The sequence below is a fragment of the Oreochromis aureus genome, linkage group 12 (assembly GCF_013358895.1).
Source record: "Oreochromis aureus strain Israel breed Guangdong linkage group 12, ZZ_aureus, whole genome shotgun sequence".
NCBI classification, from domain to species: domain Eukaryota; kingdom Metazoa; phylum Chordata; class Actinopteri; order Cichliformes; family Cichlidae; genus Oreochromis; species Oreochromis aureus.
The window spans coordinates 15,477,589-15,493,880 of NC_052953.1; the positions used below are offsets into that span (position 1 = coordinate 15,477,589).

The following is a 16,292-nucleotide window of genomic DNA, read 5'->3' on the forward strand; positions in this document are numbered from 1 at the left end:
TGGATCTTTGGGTTTTCAAGCACTTCTAAAGGAATTCTGAAGAATATTTTTGTCAAAAATTCAGTATATCATTCACGAGACCACTGAATGCTGTGTGGCATCACTTTTGGTTTTTAAATGCCAACACTGAAAGTAAAAACAAGGCAATATGTCTCAACGCTTCTTCTGCTGTGACATATTTATTAAATATTTTGAGAAATCGTACATCTTGGCAGTTTTGCTGTTTTATTGAAAGCGGTTTGAGAGTTACTCATGTAGCATTGTGCCTTACACTATGAGCATTGTGTTCCCTCCTGTTGTTCCTTGATTACGACCAGCATTTTTTTGAAGACCAGAATCAGCTGAGTTTATTAGTCTAGTTTATCAGTGTATGATGAGGCCCCTTTTAAAAAATTCTCGTAAAACACCAAGGCCCTCTGTAAGAAGGAATGTTCATCTCTGAAGTTGCTCATATGTTGTCCATACAGTCTCGCTTACTGGAATACCTTTTCTCCACTCATGTGGTTCAAATGATGTGGTGCCAGTAGAGTCATCCTATATTCCAGTAACTAATTAGCTTTGATACTATGGATCTTAGGGTTTGGAAAATTGTATCAAAGTCTTGTTATATTGTGATGTATGTACAGTCAAAAGAAAAAAATTCACTGGACTTTGCAGTACTGTGAAAAAAACTAAGTACACCCTTTGATTCATGAGCTTGTAGAACAACCTTTAGCAGCAAAATCTTGAAGTAATCATTTCTCTGCAACTTTATCAGTCTCTCACATCATTGTGGAAGAATTTCGGCCCACTCTTCTTTACAGCATTTCTTTAATTCATTGAGGTTTGTGGGCATTTGTGTATGCACAGCTCTCATAAGATCCTACCATAGCATTTGAATTGGATTGAGGTCTGGGCTTTGACTGGCCACTGCAAAACCTTGGTTCTTTTCTTTTTCAGCCATTCTGTTGTACATTTGTTTCAAGTGTTTTGTCTCATCATCATGTTCCATTACCCAGTTTGGGCCAAGCTTTAGCTGTTGTACAGACGGCCTGTGATTCTTGAATACTTTGGTATACAGGGGGAATTCATGGTTGACTTGATGCAAGGTGCCCAGGTTCTGTGGCTGCAAAACAAGCCCAGATCACCACCTGTCCATCACTGTATTTCACAGTTAATATGACAGATTTAGGCTGAAATGAGATGTTTTTTGTTAACATCTTTATTTTTTGTCTCATATACAAAGGACATTGTTCCAGATGGCTTTTGGTTTGTTCAGATGAAATTTTGCAAACCTAAATGGTGCCTTCTTTTTAGAGACATAAGGCTTTGTTCTGGTAACAGTTCTAAACCAGCCATGCTTGTTCAGGCTTTTTGTGATTGTGCTGTCATAAGCTTTAACATTTACATTCTAACTGAGGCCAGTAGAGCCTGAGATGGAGCTCTTACACATTTTTGGGAATTTTCCACAGTATAGAGCAGTGGATTGGCTAGGACGTCCGTTCCCGAGAAGACTGTGTTAACACACATCTGAATGGTGCAGACCATCAAACCAAAATTTTATTAGCAGCACCTGATTGCTACTTGCACTCTTAATTCCTATAGAAGCCAAAAGCATGTTTCTTTTCCACATGGCTTTATGCATAAAGTACATATAATTTCCTTCACATTGTGTTGTCTGGCCTTCCACAGAAAGTGTTGTGTCAGCTTTCCACAGAAGAAGAAGACACTGCAGCACAAGCGTTAATGAAGTGTACGGGTGTACCAGCTAAAGAGTACCACCTTAAAGTCCTGAGAAAGGTATTATTGCTTTGTTTTGGTTGGTATAATTCATTACATACAAAGATATTGAATTTAACATGCTTTATATGTGCTTTGACTGGCTTTTTAGAAGGTGGCGCTGCTGCAGGAAAATGTTGGACAAAGCTGCACATTATTTAACAGTCAGAGGTAAATGTGAAAAATAAATAAATAAATAAAATATGTAGACCAGCTGGATGAGTGGCATTCATATTTCATCAGTGTGTTGTTTTGTTTCTTAACGAAAATGTTGTAAAACGGTGAAAAAACTAATCATCATAGTTTCAAGGAGGTTTTATATAAACTATCTTTAATAAAGGCTAATAAAAGTATTTATTAGCATTCATATACAGCAGAGAAAATAACAAATCCTCACAGTTTAGATCCAGGGATGGTGATGTAATCAGTCATTTAACATCATATTAGCTAACTCTTTGACTGACTGCAGCCACTCTAGAGGACACTAATAGATAGCCTTTGTCAAAGTTGTTATTATTAGCTTGTAGAATGGTTAGTATAGTTATGTGTGCACTTAAAATCACATTTGAATCCAACACGCTGTGAATTTTTAAATAATAGGATGTGTGGAAAGGATAACTGAAAATAAAACTTGAGGCTGGATGGATTTCTGTTTTTTCTATGTTAATAGCAGAGTTGTTTATGTCTAACTTGAGGTGAAGTACTGTGTTTCATTGTTCTGGTAACAGTGACAATAAAGATCTATCTTATCTTCCATGCAGGTGTTCATGTGACAGGATTGTGGCTATATCAGAGGCATGCATCCCCATTGTCGCTTGTCCCGAGGCATCTTCTCTCATTAGTCTATTGCTACAGCGGCCGGTGGCTTGTGTCACAGAAGTTCTCAGTGAAGACTTTCTGGATGCTTTGACCTCTGCTTACTCAAGGTAGTAAAGTATTAAGGCTTTGAAGCTGAATATTTTATGACCCAGTCCATAATCACATTGTATTTACTGTACTATATTGAGCATTTTAATTGTGGTATTTTATAGATTGGAGCATTACATAGGCAAACAAAGGAGGATTTCTAGGCTCATATAGTTGAGATGTAGAAACGATTTTCACAAATGTAACCCGGAATTTTATCTGATTGTGATATACATGCATTTACAATATACACAATATTCACAGCTGGGAATATACATGTAGTGATGTTATTTATTTTTCTTTCCCAGGCAGGGTTTGGCATTGGAGGAGCAGGCCTTGGTATCTCTGTGGTATCACAGCTTCTCCAGCCTGGAAGAAGCAGTCCTCAGTCTGTTGCAGTCTGTTATAACTACAGGGTTAACACCACAGAAGCTAGAGCAACAAGTAGCACAGTCACTGCTGGTGGGTAAACGTTTGTTTTCTAGTTATTTTCTACCTTAATTCTGCGGTGTACAAAAAATACCCATGACTCTTTATCAAAGAGTTTGAAACCCAGACTATCAGCTATATTGTAAACTTAAACTCTTAAAACAGACATTTGAAACAGCTACATCTAAATCGTACCTGACACGATTGTTGACTAGTCTGCTGGGCTATAGATTAAATCTAATCTTTTTTTCCCCCATCATTTACATTTTATAGCAACAATTTGGCAATACTATTGTAGTTCATGACAGTCAGAGAAGTGCCAAAAAGTAAAAAAAAGTATATGTGCTGTATCTGATGAAATACAAGTATCTAAGGATATTGTTGTTTTATGTTGACAGAGTTGGAGAAAATGTGCAGAATGTTGTCCTGTTGTACTGTGAGATTTTCTGCAGTTTTACTGCTGCATGAATTGGCATCATTTATTGATATATTGGTGATATACTGCTGCTGTTAAATTAGTTTGTTATGCACAGACTCATCTGCCCTGAATTACAGGGGCTCGCATGAGAACTCATTGCACACTCCTTATGTGTTAAGCTGCAGTTTTAGCTGCTTCTAATATAGGCCTTGCTGCAAAATTTTGCTGATTATAATATGCATAATTCTGGAAAACATTCCTTTGCTTTTTTTGGTGGCTCTTTATGGACTGTTCTTGCCCGGCTAACACCAGTTGGCTTTGCGCTGCATGGGTCTCACATAATTTGGCAAGCTCTTAACCCCATCTCACATCATTTGGCCTGTGCTACACAGCCTTTACTGTGCCTGGTAAGTACGGAGCTCTCTGTCGCTCGAGTTCTTGGCCACTCCTAAGTTCATATAACTTAAGATCATGTCCAGTCAGAGGTGATTTTGATTTATAGATTGTTATGACTGGTTGATGAAATTGACGTCCTCGTTACTACGTGCTCACAAAGTGAAAGCAGTGAGTGGTGTTCTTTTTTTGAGAGGAGGGGCAACGGAGGCTGCTTTTTATCCCACATTTAAAACTTGTTTGGCAAATTAGTGAAGCCTCAGTGAGACGTAAGGATAACCATAATAATTAAATGTGTCACTAAAACAAGACAATTCAAGAAAGCTGTGGAAAAACACTGAAATTAGATACAACAGTGCCAACCCGAATCTGGATGTGTGTCTAAAGCAGACATTTTTTTACACATTGTTTGTGCCAAACATCTGTACACAACAATAAAATACTTGTGTGCGCGTTATGAATGGCATCCTGTTTACCTAGCCCTTTGATTGCACTCCGAGTGGAAGTTGTAAATGTCAGTGAAACTCAAGACGGAAACAAAATTTGACCTGTCATCTTGCTCCAGTTAACTTGGATAAAGTTTGTCAGTTGTGTCACTCTTGTTTTCACAGAGTGATGGTCTACTTGAGCTGTGTATATAACAAGGTAGCAAAGCACACTTTTTCAGTTTAGGAACTGTTCTCAGAAATTAAAATAGATAGGGACATGCTTTTTTGCATGCACTGACACTGCATGCACAAAAATATGCGTGTCTGCTAACTTCTGTGTTAGATTCCAGCTTCTTCCTCTTTAGTTTGCAGGGACTGCTATGATGGAAAGTTTTATAAACAGTTGAACTAACTTTGTATATAAGGGATGTAATTTTTGCCTGTTTATTTCTCTGCTCCGGATTTACAATGGCATGTTTGTACGTTTGGGAACCCATGGGCAGATTATTCATGTATATGTTAATGTCTGTTTGCTAAAGGGGTTGTACTTTACAAGGCGTGCCTCCACTTTTGGTAGAACTGTACGATCTCTGATTTTCATCACCTTACACACAAATATATACATTCAGATTCACTCAGGCTTGAGGATGTCCGATGTGTTTCGTGCATGTTCAGTATACAATGGTGTAATATTCTGTTGGGAGACAAATAACCTGAGACATAAAAGCACACTGGATTGTGTCTCTCCTCAACTCTTTTGCTCACTTGTTTAGACTACATTCAAAAATGGGAAACATGGAATTACGCTTACATTCCTCATTTCGGCTCGTCCCACCCCCCTGTGATCCAGTGAGAAGCGCAGGCCCAATAACAATAAACACTCACTTCCTGGGTCTGACTGCCAAAAACAGGATGTTTGTTGTGTGCTGTAATTGACCCTCCTTGAAGTGTTAGTGGTAAGGTATGGAGGAAGACGCTAAAAAACCCCCATCTGTTTTTACTAAGGGGAAACCATGACAGTTCACATGCATGCATGCATGTTGGCATGCAACCCACATAATATGCAGATGTACACTGTTATACATAAACTCTATGGAATTTCATACCCTTGCAAACAGGCTGATTAATGGTGTCTTCTGAACTGAGAGGAGAGAAAAGAAACACATGTTAAAGCTAAGAATAAAATCACTTTGAGTTAGATGATGTTGTAATTACACCACATAAGCACTTGGTGGTGCTGTTTATTTCTGTGAACTTAATTGGTCTCATAATTTGGCGCTTTGTGTGGTTAAAAGTCTGCCTAAACTGGTGGAAATGCAATTTAGCGCCGTATTTATATAATCAAGTTCTAACCTATTAGTGTTTTAATTCAAACAGTGAGGTCACAGTGAACAGTGAGCTACATTTTTTTTTTTTTTTTTTTTTTAAATAAGTAGAAAGGCTTACTCATATCTGCTTCCCTTTTGTATCATTCCACTAGCATATTATTTTGCAGGAATAAAGCCTTTTCTCCCCTATAGTGAAGTGCTTGTACTTATATAAGATGGGTGTTGGGTTGGAGGAGGATAATTAGGGACTAGAAAATATGAACAGTGCAGCTGTTAAATTTTTGCGCTCGGGCGTTTTAGAATGTGTTAAATCCAAAACACATGATGAGTGCATTTAAGGAGGAGATGAGAAAGTAATTGTGTGTGTGGGTGTGTGTGTGTACGTGAAGGAAGGGCTGACAGAGTGGTAAACTGAGTGTTTAATGGGGAGAGAGTGAGAACAAGGATAGCTGAGGCTTAAAAGCAGGACGTTTCTGGGTGATTCAACAGTGACACCTTCTGGTCAGTATTCTGGTAAACATTCAAAGTGGTTTAACGGGAGCAAGTACTTATTGTCAGTAATTTCTGTATGGATTGGATTGATAGGGTTTTTTTTTTTTTAAGCATTTGTGAAGTATTAAAACTTTGTGTGTTTCTGTGTTTCAGCCTAAAGCTTGTGCTCAGCACTGCTCAGTATTCTTGGTTGTAAATGACATCTTTAGGTGAGTTCTGGCTGAAGTGTGTGTGTGTGTGTGTGTGTGTGTGTGTGTGTGTAGAAAGTCAGTATATATTTCTGGTGCTCACTGAATATTAGAGTGATACGCTGTTACTGAACGTGTATTTTGCAGGTCCGCCCTTAAGCAAGCTGAAGGAAATGAGTTTGTTAAGGCTCTGGTCCAAACCTTTACCAAGTGTTTCCTGAAGGAACTGGCGCTGCTGAAGCCTCAGGTCAGCTACAATAAATGCATACATGTTTGTTTCTTGCAGCACTGCAAACAGTCATTTGACTAATAGATTATTTCAGTCTATTCATCTCTATTTTCTGAAAACATTTTGACAAAGGCTTAGATTCGCAAAGTTGCATCTGAACAAACCACAACACTTCTGCAACGATGTCCCTTGGACATTTGAGACCAACATCGAGATATTTGGCCATAATGCACAAAAACAAACACAGCAGATCAGCACAAAACCTCAAAGAGGTTGTGAGTCAAGGTGTTGCTCAAAGTCCAGTCAAACTGTGACGGGACCTTAAGAGAGCTTTGCATAAATTATTTCCCACAAACCTGTCAGTTAAAGGATTGTCATAAAAAGAACTAAATTTCTCCATGACAATGTGAGAGCCTGTTAAAGTCATACAGAAAATGATTACTTCAGCTTATTGCTGCTAAAGGTGATTCTACAAGCTACTGAATCACAGTTTTTCAGAAGACCGTATGGAGTCCTGTGAAAACTTTCTCTTTCACAGGATTGTAGGTGTCGAGAAGATCTTACATGTGTGTAAGTTATTTTCTCCGGTGATTCTTATCTAGCGTGGAAACTAAAGAAAGGGTACTTTTAAACCTGAGGGTTATACACAAACACAGCAGTCGACAAGCAATTACCTCCAGAGCTGCAGGAAAAATCACTTACTTGATGAATCCTCCACTTTATTATCACTTGAACTCCAGCTGGGGACCTGCTGCTCACACCTAACGCACCACATTTCACACCCCTGCATCATAGACAATGAATTCACATCATCAGTTTGCAGATAATAACTCTGTACAGATAAATGTGGAAACCACTGTGAGCTCTTACACTTCTGTGTCACTGTGTACTTTCCAACTTTTGCTAAAACTCTCAGCCCTCAGCTCACACGTCCTCTGTCACTGTATGGGGAGCATTCATCCAAACAGTTTGTGACTCTGTAAGGAATAATCTGGCACTTACATGTCAGCCATTACAGAAAACAGATGTGGTACTATGTAGGGATGATGTATTATCTGCTATGCAGCTTTGTGAGAAAAGCTTTTCCTTTCTTTTCACCTCTATTAACCACTAGATGGCAGTGCCATAGAGCATTTACAGTGGCCTCGATTTTAATGGCTGTAGTCACCCTGCACAAAACGCTACCTATTACACGCTGCATTACACATTAGCACCAACTGTATCACTGTTACACAGCCTCCCATTCAAAATGCCATTTTTCAGGCTTTCAGAGCACACTGATGCATGAGTTGAAGCAAAGTGTGATTTACATTGATGAAGCTGAGGTAAAAATGTGCTTTGTGTTGTTTCAGACAAGCATATCTGTGAAAGCCTTCTTCCCACAGTCGCCTTCAAGTCTGCTGGTTCCCCTCTTGACGATGCCATCAGGTCAGTGTGCAGGCACACATGTTGTGTGCGTCATTGTCTGCTTTTGGATGTTTCACTCTGACACTATGCACAAAACCCATCACTGTGAAGAAGACGGTGATTGGTTATGCTTTATCACTGTGTAAACCGTTTTCCTGCAGCAGAATGAACGGTCTTTTGTGCATGTTGTTCTTGCTAATCAATAGTAGTTAGTTTATATCTATGAAGCCTTTTATGTCAGACATGAAATATGGTGATTTGAGGATTTGAAAAGAAACTGAGGCTTAGGTGTTACTGCGTGTATTATTAGGATAGCTGTTTTCCGTATCGTTTTTTATTAAAAAAAAAAAAGAACAAATGAAAATATGGGTCATCATACAAAAACACACACAACATTTTTATTTGTCTTATCAGAAAGGATCAGTATCATCTATGCTGGATGTGTATCACTGTGCTAACAGTTTTTGTGTTTGGGAATCTTTACAGTAAAAGAGATGCACAGTAGGTGAGTGCAGGAGCAAAACGGAGCAGTAAGCTTATCAGTGTGTGCCCAGACTGGCCTGTAGGCAGGAATGATTTACATGAATGGAGCCATTTAGGGACACACTGGAGCCCAGCCAGAACTCAGAGTTAATTATTACTGTGTGTGTGTGTGTGTGTGTGTGTGTGTGGTGAAGGGCAATTTTTCACCAGGGACTGAATAGAAATGGTACTGAGAAAAGTAGAAGATTTGAGGATTTGTTATGATTTGTGCCCCCTCTGAAAAAGCCACGAATTACGTTTTAGCATTGCATTGTTAAAACACAGCCTTGGGAAAAGACCTGGATCACGATGTCAAGTATTTGAAATATTTATTTCAGTTTGTTTGTCAACCTCAGGTGTCATTTGGACTGCGTTTCTGTGAAAAAATTGGTTTGCGGTGGGAAATCTATTTTCTACAATGCAATGTGAAAAAACTGCCTCAACAGCAGTTAAAATTAGTCCCGAAAAGCACAAGAAAGTAATCACAGTTGAGCCACTTCTGCTTTGAAATTACACTCATTGGCCACTTTTTAGGTACACCTGCTCAGCTGCTTGGTATTGGTATGCAGTTAGAAATGTAGACATGGTCAAAACAACCTGCCAAAGTTCAAACCAAGCATCGGAATGGGGAATAAAAGTGATTTAAGGCAGCGGTCCCCAACCTTTTTTGCACTATGGACCGGTTTATGTCCGATAATATTTTCACCGACCGGCCTTTAGGGTGTCGCAGATAATACAACAAAATAAAACTGGTACCGGTACCAAAAAAAAGAAAATTTATTCATAACACATGGGAAAAGACCCAGGGAAACCGAGTTAAGGATAAAGACGATTAAAAAAAAAATAACGCTAAAAACCCTGAAAACCATAATTTTCACACCGAGCCTCAACTCTCGCGGCCCGGTACCAAACGACTCATGGACTGGTACCGGTCCGGGGGTTGGGGACCGCTGATTTAAGGGACTCTGGATGTCACATGGATTGATCTGAGTATTTCAGAAAACGGTCCACTGAGATTTTCCCACACAACCATCTCTAGAGTTTACAGAGATTGGTCCAAAAAAGAGAAAATACCAAGTGAGCAGCAGCTCTCTGGGTGAAAACGCCTGTTGATGCCAGGAGTCAGAGGATAATTGCCAGACTGCTTTGAGCAGATAGGAAAGCAACAGTAACTGAAATAACCACTCCTTACAACCAAAGTATCTGTGAACACACAACAGATCAAACCTTGAAGCAGATGAGCTACAGCAGCATCGGACCACACTGGCTCCCACTCCTGTCAGCTAAGAAAAGGAAACTGAGGGTACAGTTCACACAGGCTCACCAAAATTAGATAACAAGAAGTCTGTAAAAATGTTGCCTGCTCTAATGAGTCTTGATATCTGCTGATGACTGCTTCCAACAGAGTAATGTAGGCTAATGTGAACTGTTGGTTTTTTTATTTTTAAACATGACTGTGAGTGCACTGTACTCTTCCACAGTCACCAAATCTCAATTCAGTAGAGCACCTTTTGTCGGTTTCCATGAGTCGTGAGCTAGAGTTTTTACTTTTGTCATTTCAATAGTTTTGTTTTCTGATCCTTGTGTTGGATACCTCTTGTATTATCTGTCTCTCTACTTTAGTTATTGATGACTTTAGGTTTATTAGTTACCTTCCTGTTCCTTTCCTTACCTCAGGTGTTTCTTTGTGTTTCTGTAAAGAGCTCAGCGATAAAGCTCCCTTTGTGAGATTACTTTTGGTCTCTGGAGTCTTGCATCTGGGTCCACTCCCTGTCTACCACACAGCCGAACCGTGACACCTGTGGGATGTGGTAGAAAGGGAGATAACCATCGGTGATGTGAAGTGAAAAATCTGCAGCTATTGTGTGATGTGATCATGTCAATATGGACCAAAGTTTCTGAGGGATGTTTACAGCACCTTGCTGAATCTGTGACACAGAGAATGAAGGCAGTTCTCAACTCAACACTAGCAAGGTGTACCTAACAAAGTGTCCAGTGAGCGTAAATGTGCAAGATATTTGGAGGATTGTTTATGTATTTTACTAATGAAAAGCTTAACTATAATCTTAGCTAAGTATAGTTATATTTATATATTTTAATATATGTGATAGATGCTTTTTTTCTGTTAATATGATGAGAAGATTTAAAGAACCTGTTTAACAAATCTAAAATGAGGCGATCAAAGGTATATAGATATTTATTGGTTTTGGTGTAACGCAACAGTCCTCTTATCCGTCTATTTCAAACTAAGGGAATAAATATATCTATGAAGATCTCTTTTTGGATTCAGTGAAAATGCTGTGCCATTTTTGCTGTATTTTGACTTTCAATAGACCAAATCATTTTCCTGTTAATGTAGAAAATAGCTGGCAGATGAATCAATAATTAATATAATTGCTAGTTGCGGCAGTTTGCGGTGTTATGGGGAATTAAATGTTGGAGTCGCATTTTGATTCTTGGGTTATTGTAGCGCTACATTTACCACACAGATATTACAGTAATATAACTTTTCTAATAATAATAATAATAATAAACTTATTTTTCATTATTCTTGAACGGTTAGTTCAAGATTGACTTAATAGATAGCTTTGGATCAGTGGATTGTAAGAAGCGATTATTTGTGCAACAAGCCATCATTATGTCGTTAAATCTGAATCTGTTCTTGCAGAGATGCCTCAGGGGGCTTGGAGAAATCACCTGAACTGGCTGAGCAGCTCATTACAGAGACTGACAGAGGAGGAAGAGGAGGGAGACGGAGACGGCAGAAGCACCAGGTTAGAGTGAGAATGGCTCGCGGAGAGAATGTGTTAATGTGTGCCTGCTTCCACCACCCTACTGAATGCCTGTGCGGTGTTCTTATTTCCATTAGCTCTTGTTGAGGGGGTGGTTAGTCAGATATTTTTCCCTTGCCTCACAGTACAGAGGTCCTGGAGGAGTGCGTAGCTTCTCCAAGCATTCATTAGAGGCTATTAGCTTAGGAAAGACAGAACTGTGGAGAATACAAGTGAGTGGGAAAATGAGTGGAGAAGAAGTGGATAGAGTAGAAAAAAGATATAACGAAACAGAGAAAAGTAGACTATTTAGTCTGGGATTCATGAAAAAAGAGAATAGGGGTTTCTGATTAAAAGAACATAAACTAGGTGATGTCGAGGAGATGGAGACGGATGACTTGATGCCCTTCAGCTGCGGTTTTTAACAGGGCCCATTATCCCCACTGTCGCCTCATTCTGGAGCTGAGTGCAAAATTCCCAAAACATTGTTCGGAGCCAGCGGTGGGAAAGTAGTGTGTTGTGTTGCTCCAAGCAAAGTTGCAGCTGCCAAGGCCCTGCAGAGGGCTGCTGCTATTCCTATTTGCAAGCCAAGTGGAGAGAGGGAAGATGAGGAGGAGAGCTCTAATGATGGTATTAGGGAAATCTGAGAATGAGATCCTTATCGCTCTTCTGACTTGAAGTCATTCTTGCTGTTGCAGCTGTGAAGCTCTGTTCGCTCTGTTGTACCACTCTGTCTGCCCAAATCTCAATTTATTTGCCAATATTTCATTTCCCTCTGAATTCTTCTTCTTTCTTTTTTTTACTTTTAGAGCTATGGTTCTCATTTTTTATAAAGCATTAATCTAACAAGAAGCAGCCTGTCTACAAAATTAACTTGTCTACGAGTGATGAGAAAATACAGAGAATATTGATAAAGGACATCAGACCTTGTTGCTAATTATGCAGTGCCTATCGTGATGGTTGAATGAAGGTTTTCCAATTTTGTGACAAATGTAGTAGTTTGAGGTGTTGTTTATGATGCTCATCACTACATCAGACAATGACTTAGATCTGCATCATCTGCATTTAAGTCGCTTTGATCCTCCATTGATCCTGTCAGTGGGGGTGTGCTAATTTCCATGGCAGCAACTCAGTTGTGGTTCATTCATAAAGTCCTAATGAGTCAGTTGACAGCCTGCTACCAGAGTTTTTTTTTCCTGCTCCACACTGAACACCAGATTGTTTTAGTATAATTTCGCTCAGTTGCCATCTCAGTATGACAGCATGTATTTAAAAAAACAACAACAAACAAACCATCTTCTCTTCTTTATGGCCACTTTTTTTCAATGCTTGGAAAGCAACCTGGGTATAAATTGTTGGGCTGACAGTCAGCAGTTGTATTTTCCACCAGTACTTTGGGGAAGGCTTTGTAGAGGGGAAAGTTATACATATTCACACAAATACGTTGGAAAAACTGAGACTAAGTTGTAGATTAAGTGCCAAGCTATTAACAAACTGAACCAGACCACCCAAATTACCTTAATTTATCGATATTAAAACCTGTTTATAGCACATAGCTTGTTCCAATGTAATGCCTTGTTTGTATCCCCTGTTAAAAACTTGTGACAAACACCTCACAAACTCTACTTGGTTCTCAGCCACGTTCTGTAGCCTTCATTTTTTTTCTCAGCTGTCAAGCATGTGGTTTAGCTGTCATGTAGTAAGTACTAAATGCTGCCATAAGAAGTTAAATCCACACATGTCACAAGAGGCATCTGAAACTTCTGCGGTTACAATGTAATGATTTTAGTTGACATAATCAGTCATGAATTTTTAAGCATAAATGACCAGCATGTAGGATTTATTGGCATCTTGCAGTGAGGTTGCAGATTGCAAGCAACTAAATACTCTTCCGTCACTCCTCCCTTTCCAAGAGTGAAGCTAAGCCACACAGGAAAGCTCTCTGTCTAGATCCAATCCTTGCTATGTCCACTTTGGGCTCCTGTAGACATATTGCTGGCACAACATGGCGTACTTGATGGAGGAGTATTTTTTTTGCTTACAAAACAAAACAAAACTTATACTTACAGGTGATTATACACAAATTTAAACATAATCGTAAATCCTATACTTCTAAGCTACAATTCCCCCTAAATCCTCCATACTGTTGGTTTAATATAACTGATGGTGTTTGTTGTTGAATTATTCTTTTTCTTTTTTTTTTTAAGAAATTGTACCCTGTGAGGTATGTGTTCATATAATATATGTTCTCTTATGTGGTACAGTGTCTTTTCGGTAACAAATTGCATCCATCACATCCCAATCATACCCACGGGGGACCACTGTTCAGGAAGGGTTCTACTTCCGCTGTTAAATGCTGCTACTTCTAATGTCCTGCAGGGGGCACCACAACGTGTTTGAGGCCTGGTTCCTGCTGGTTCAGTGTGCCCACTGGGTACAGGTGGCTGTCCAGCTGCTGGTCACATCTGGGACTGAAGATGGTGATCCCTTCCTATGGCTGTTGATATTCTACCACTACCCCACCAACAGGTGGCACCACAGAGCTTCACAGCTGGTGAGGTTTTTTTTTGTTTTTTGTTTTTTACATCATTTTAATCTAGTTATTATATGAAATCTAGATTTTTCCACTTAATATAATTGCTTAGTAAGTGTTGAACTGATCGATGCAGATATCTCTGGCCCTTCATTATAAACTAAGAAGGCAACCGGGGATCTTCTTAAATAAACTTTGTTTGAAAACCAGTTTGTTCCAACTATTTCTCTTCTTTTACCAACACTGCGGCAGCTAAGCGCTTCAGCATAACTCGGCAACATAACATCGGGGATAGTCTGTTATTTGCAGGTCTATTGTTGTTGAAAGCAACAGAAACAATACAGAGGGGCAAAAACAGGAATAACACACTAATGAATTAATTATGGATGACCCCTAACTGAGAGGGAGGCAGTGAGACAGTGGTGAAGAGAGGGAGAGAGAGATATAGATGAGAGGGCTGGGTGAAAAGGGTGATGTAGTATTGATTTCTCAGTGAGTGTCTGGGCCAGCTTTGCCTGAGTTTTGCCTCTCTGTCTCTTGCTTGTCCGCCTCCCATCATAACCCTTGGAGACTTCACCATCTCCTCTACTACAGTTGTACGTTCTTCTCTGTTAGGCTTTCTTATTGTCTCATTTTTCAATTAGCAGTCTGGTTGTCATTTATTTTTTTACATGAAAGACACCAAAAGACACGATAAATCTGACTTGGTTGAAATTGAGCATGCTCTCTCTTTCTTTCTTTCTTTCTTTCTGTCTTTCTTTCTTTCTTTCTTTCTTTCTTTCTTTCTTTCTTTCTTTCTTTCCTTCTTTTTAAAAATCTTTCCCACCAGGCACGGGCCAAAGAAGCTTGGAACCACATACGCACTCTTTTCTCGGGCGCAGCTCATCCTCTTCCCAGCGACCGCCTGCAGTCACTGGTCACGCTGGTTTCACCACAACCTGAGCAGCAATCACTTGCTCCATCATTGACTGTCAGCCTTTTGGTTAATGTTGCCGTTTTCTGCCAGCTATCACCAAGTGGCTCAGCAGAGGTTTTACAGGCGGTGAGGAAAACTGTTTCTCTTCTATCATTTTCACATTATTGTTCCATCCAGTTATTATTAAATGCAAAGCTCAGTATGCATAATGCTTGAAATAGTTTATAAATATTTTGCACTGGAATTTCCTCTGGACCTTAGATACAAGCTACTGACAAAAGAAATGCTTCAAAGGGTCCATTTTATAGAGAAAGATGTTAGTTTTTCGGCCCTCCTTTCATGCAGTATGCAAGGTTTGATTGGAATGTTCTGCAAATTAAATCAATTTAAATCAGGAAACATACATAATTAAAACTTGGCTAGTTTTCCCCTCAAGGTTGTGTCCTTGGGACACCTATGGACTACTTTCAGACCCTCTGCTAGGTTTCAGAAGGTTGACCAGTCAAACTTGTGCAAACTCCTGTGTCAAACTGGCCCAACGTCCATGTCCGAGGTCATTGCAATAATGATAATTAGGTCTCAGGGATAGGTGGAAGGGTCCAAGAATTACTGGCTACACCAGCACAGTCTTAGCCCACCACTCATTCAAGCTGAAGGGTAAACATTTTGACACAAGTGCAAATGATTGGTCTGAAAGAAGGTGGTGCTCCATAGAAACTATTTTACGTTAACAGCTGTTTTTTTAAATGTGACTTTCTTTAACTCATACACACACACACAAAGTAGGTACACCAGCACTTTGCATAACAAAGTGCTGGTGTACCTACTGGGGTGGAGGGTTCGGTGTCCTGCACCAGGCTTTTTTCTTCAATTTCATTGTACATGCACAATGACAATAAAGTGCTATTCTATTCTAATCTATTCTTGGACATTTGGACAGGTTGAAACATGGATCAGATGCAGCCATCTGAGAATATTTCTTGATTCTCTTTTTGACAAAGTCATCTTTATTATGCTTTAAAAGTTTGGAGAAAAAAAGTGACATGTAATTCCCAATGTGAATCATTCCTAGTATTTAATGCCTTTTAATCCCGATCACAGATCTGACTGTGTTTTGTATGAAAATGGGCAAATACTTATTTCAAAACTTGTCTTACACTGTTAACTATTAGAAAACAGTTATGTGTTTAAAAAATATTTTTAAAATACCCCCGTTCATTCAAGTTCAAGTTCAGTTGCTAATATAAGTCATAAAAAAACAGAACTTGTTCATTACTGTTGTATAGCCTTAATAGAAATATTCTGCATCAGATGGTTTTTTTCCCTATTAATACATTTTTTTTTAAATTTTTTTTACGTTTAAAGTCTAAAATAAAATAAATTGTCCCACATTTGTCCGTCCCTCCTGTTACTCTTACGAGAGTCTTTTTAGATAGCTCCCCTCTATTGGTCCTCTAGTTACATGACTTACAGTAAGTTGTATTAGTGTTTTGGAGGGAAATCCTCCATAAAAGCCAGAGTAAACATCACTCTTTCATCAACCTTTTTTTCCCCCCATGTTTCAGAATGGTTCA

The 16,292-nt window shown here is 39.2% G+C and overlaps 1 protein-coding gene across 2 annotated transcripts in view; it reads left to right on the top strand.

Annotated features, from left to right (window-relative positions):
- Positions 1-16,292, top strand: part of fancc (FA complementation group C) — a 37,475-nt gene that overhangs the window by 15,531 nt on the left and 5,652 nt on the right. Inside the window, exons 5-14 of one of the 2 annotated variants that reach the window (XM_031728202.2) lie at positions 1,672-1,779; positions 1,871-1,929; positions 2,520-2,684; positions 2,973-3,126; positions 6,306-6,361; positions 6,488-6,587; positions 7,922-7,997; positions 11,167-11,272; positions 13,649-13,823; positions 14,632-14,844. In XM_031728202.2, coding sequence (XP_031584062.1) covers positions 1,672-1,779; positions 1,871-1,929; positions 2,520-2,684; positions 2,973-3,126; positions 6,306-6,361; positions 6,488-6,587; positions 7,922-7,997; positions 11,167-11,272; positions 13,649-13,823; positions 14,632-14,844 — 1,212 coding nt within the window. The remainder of the gene's footprint in view (positions 1-1,671; positions 1,780-1,870; positions 1,930-2,519; positions 2,685-2,972; positions 3,127-6,305; positions 6,362-6,487; positions 6,588-7,921; positions 7,998-11,166; positions 11,273-13,648; positions 13,824-14,631; positions 14,845-16,292) is intronic. The other variant, XM_039621320.1, reaches the window with a different exon arrangement.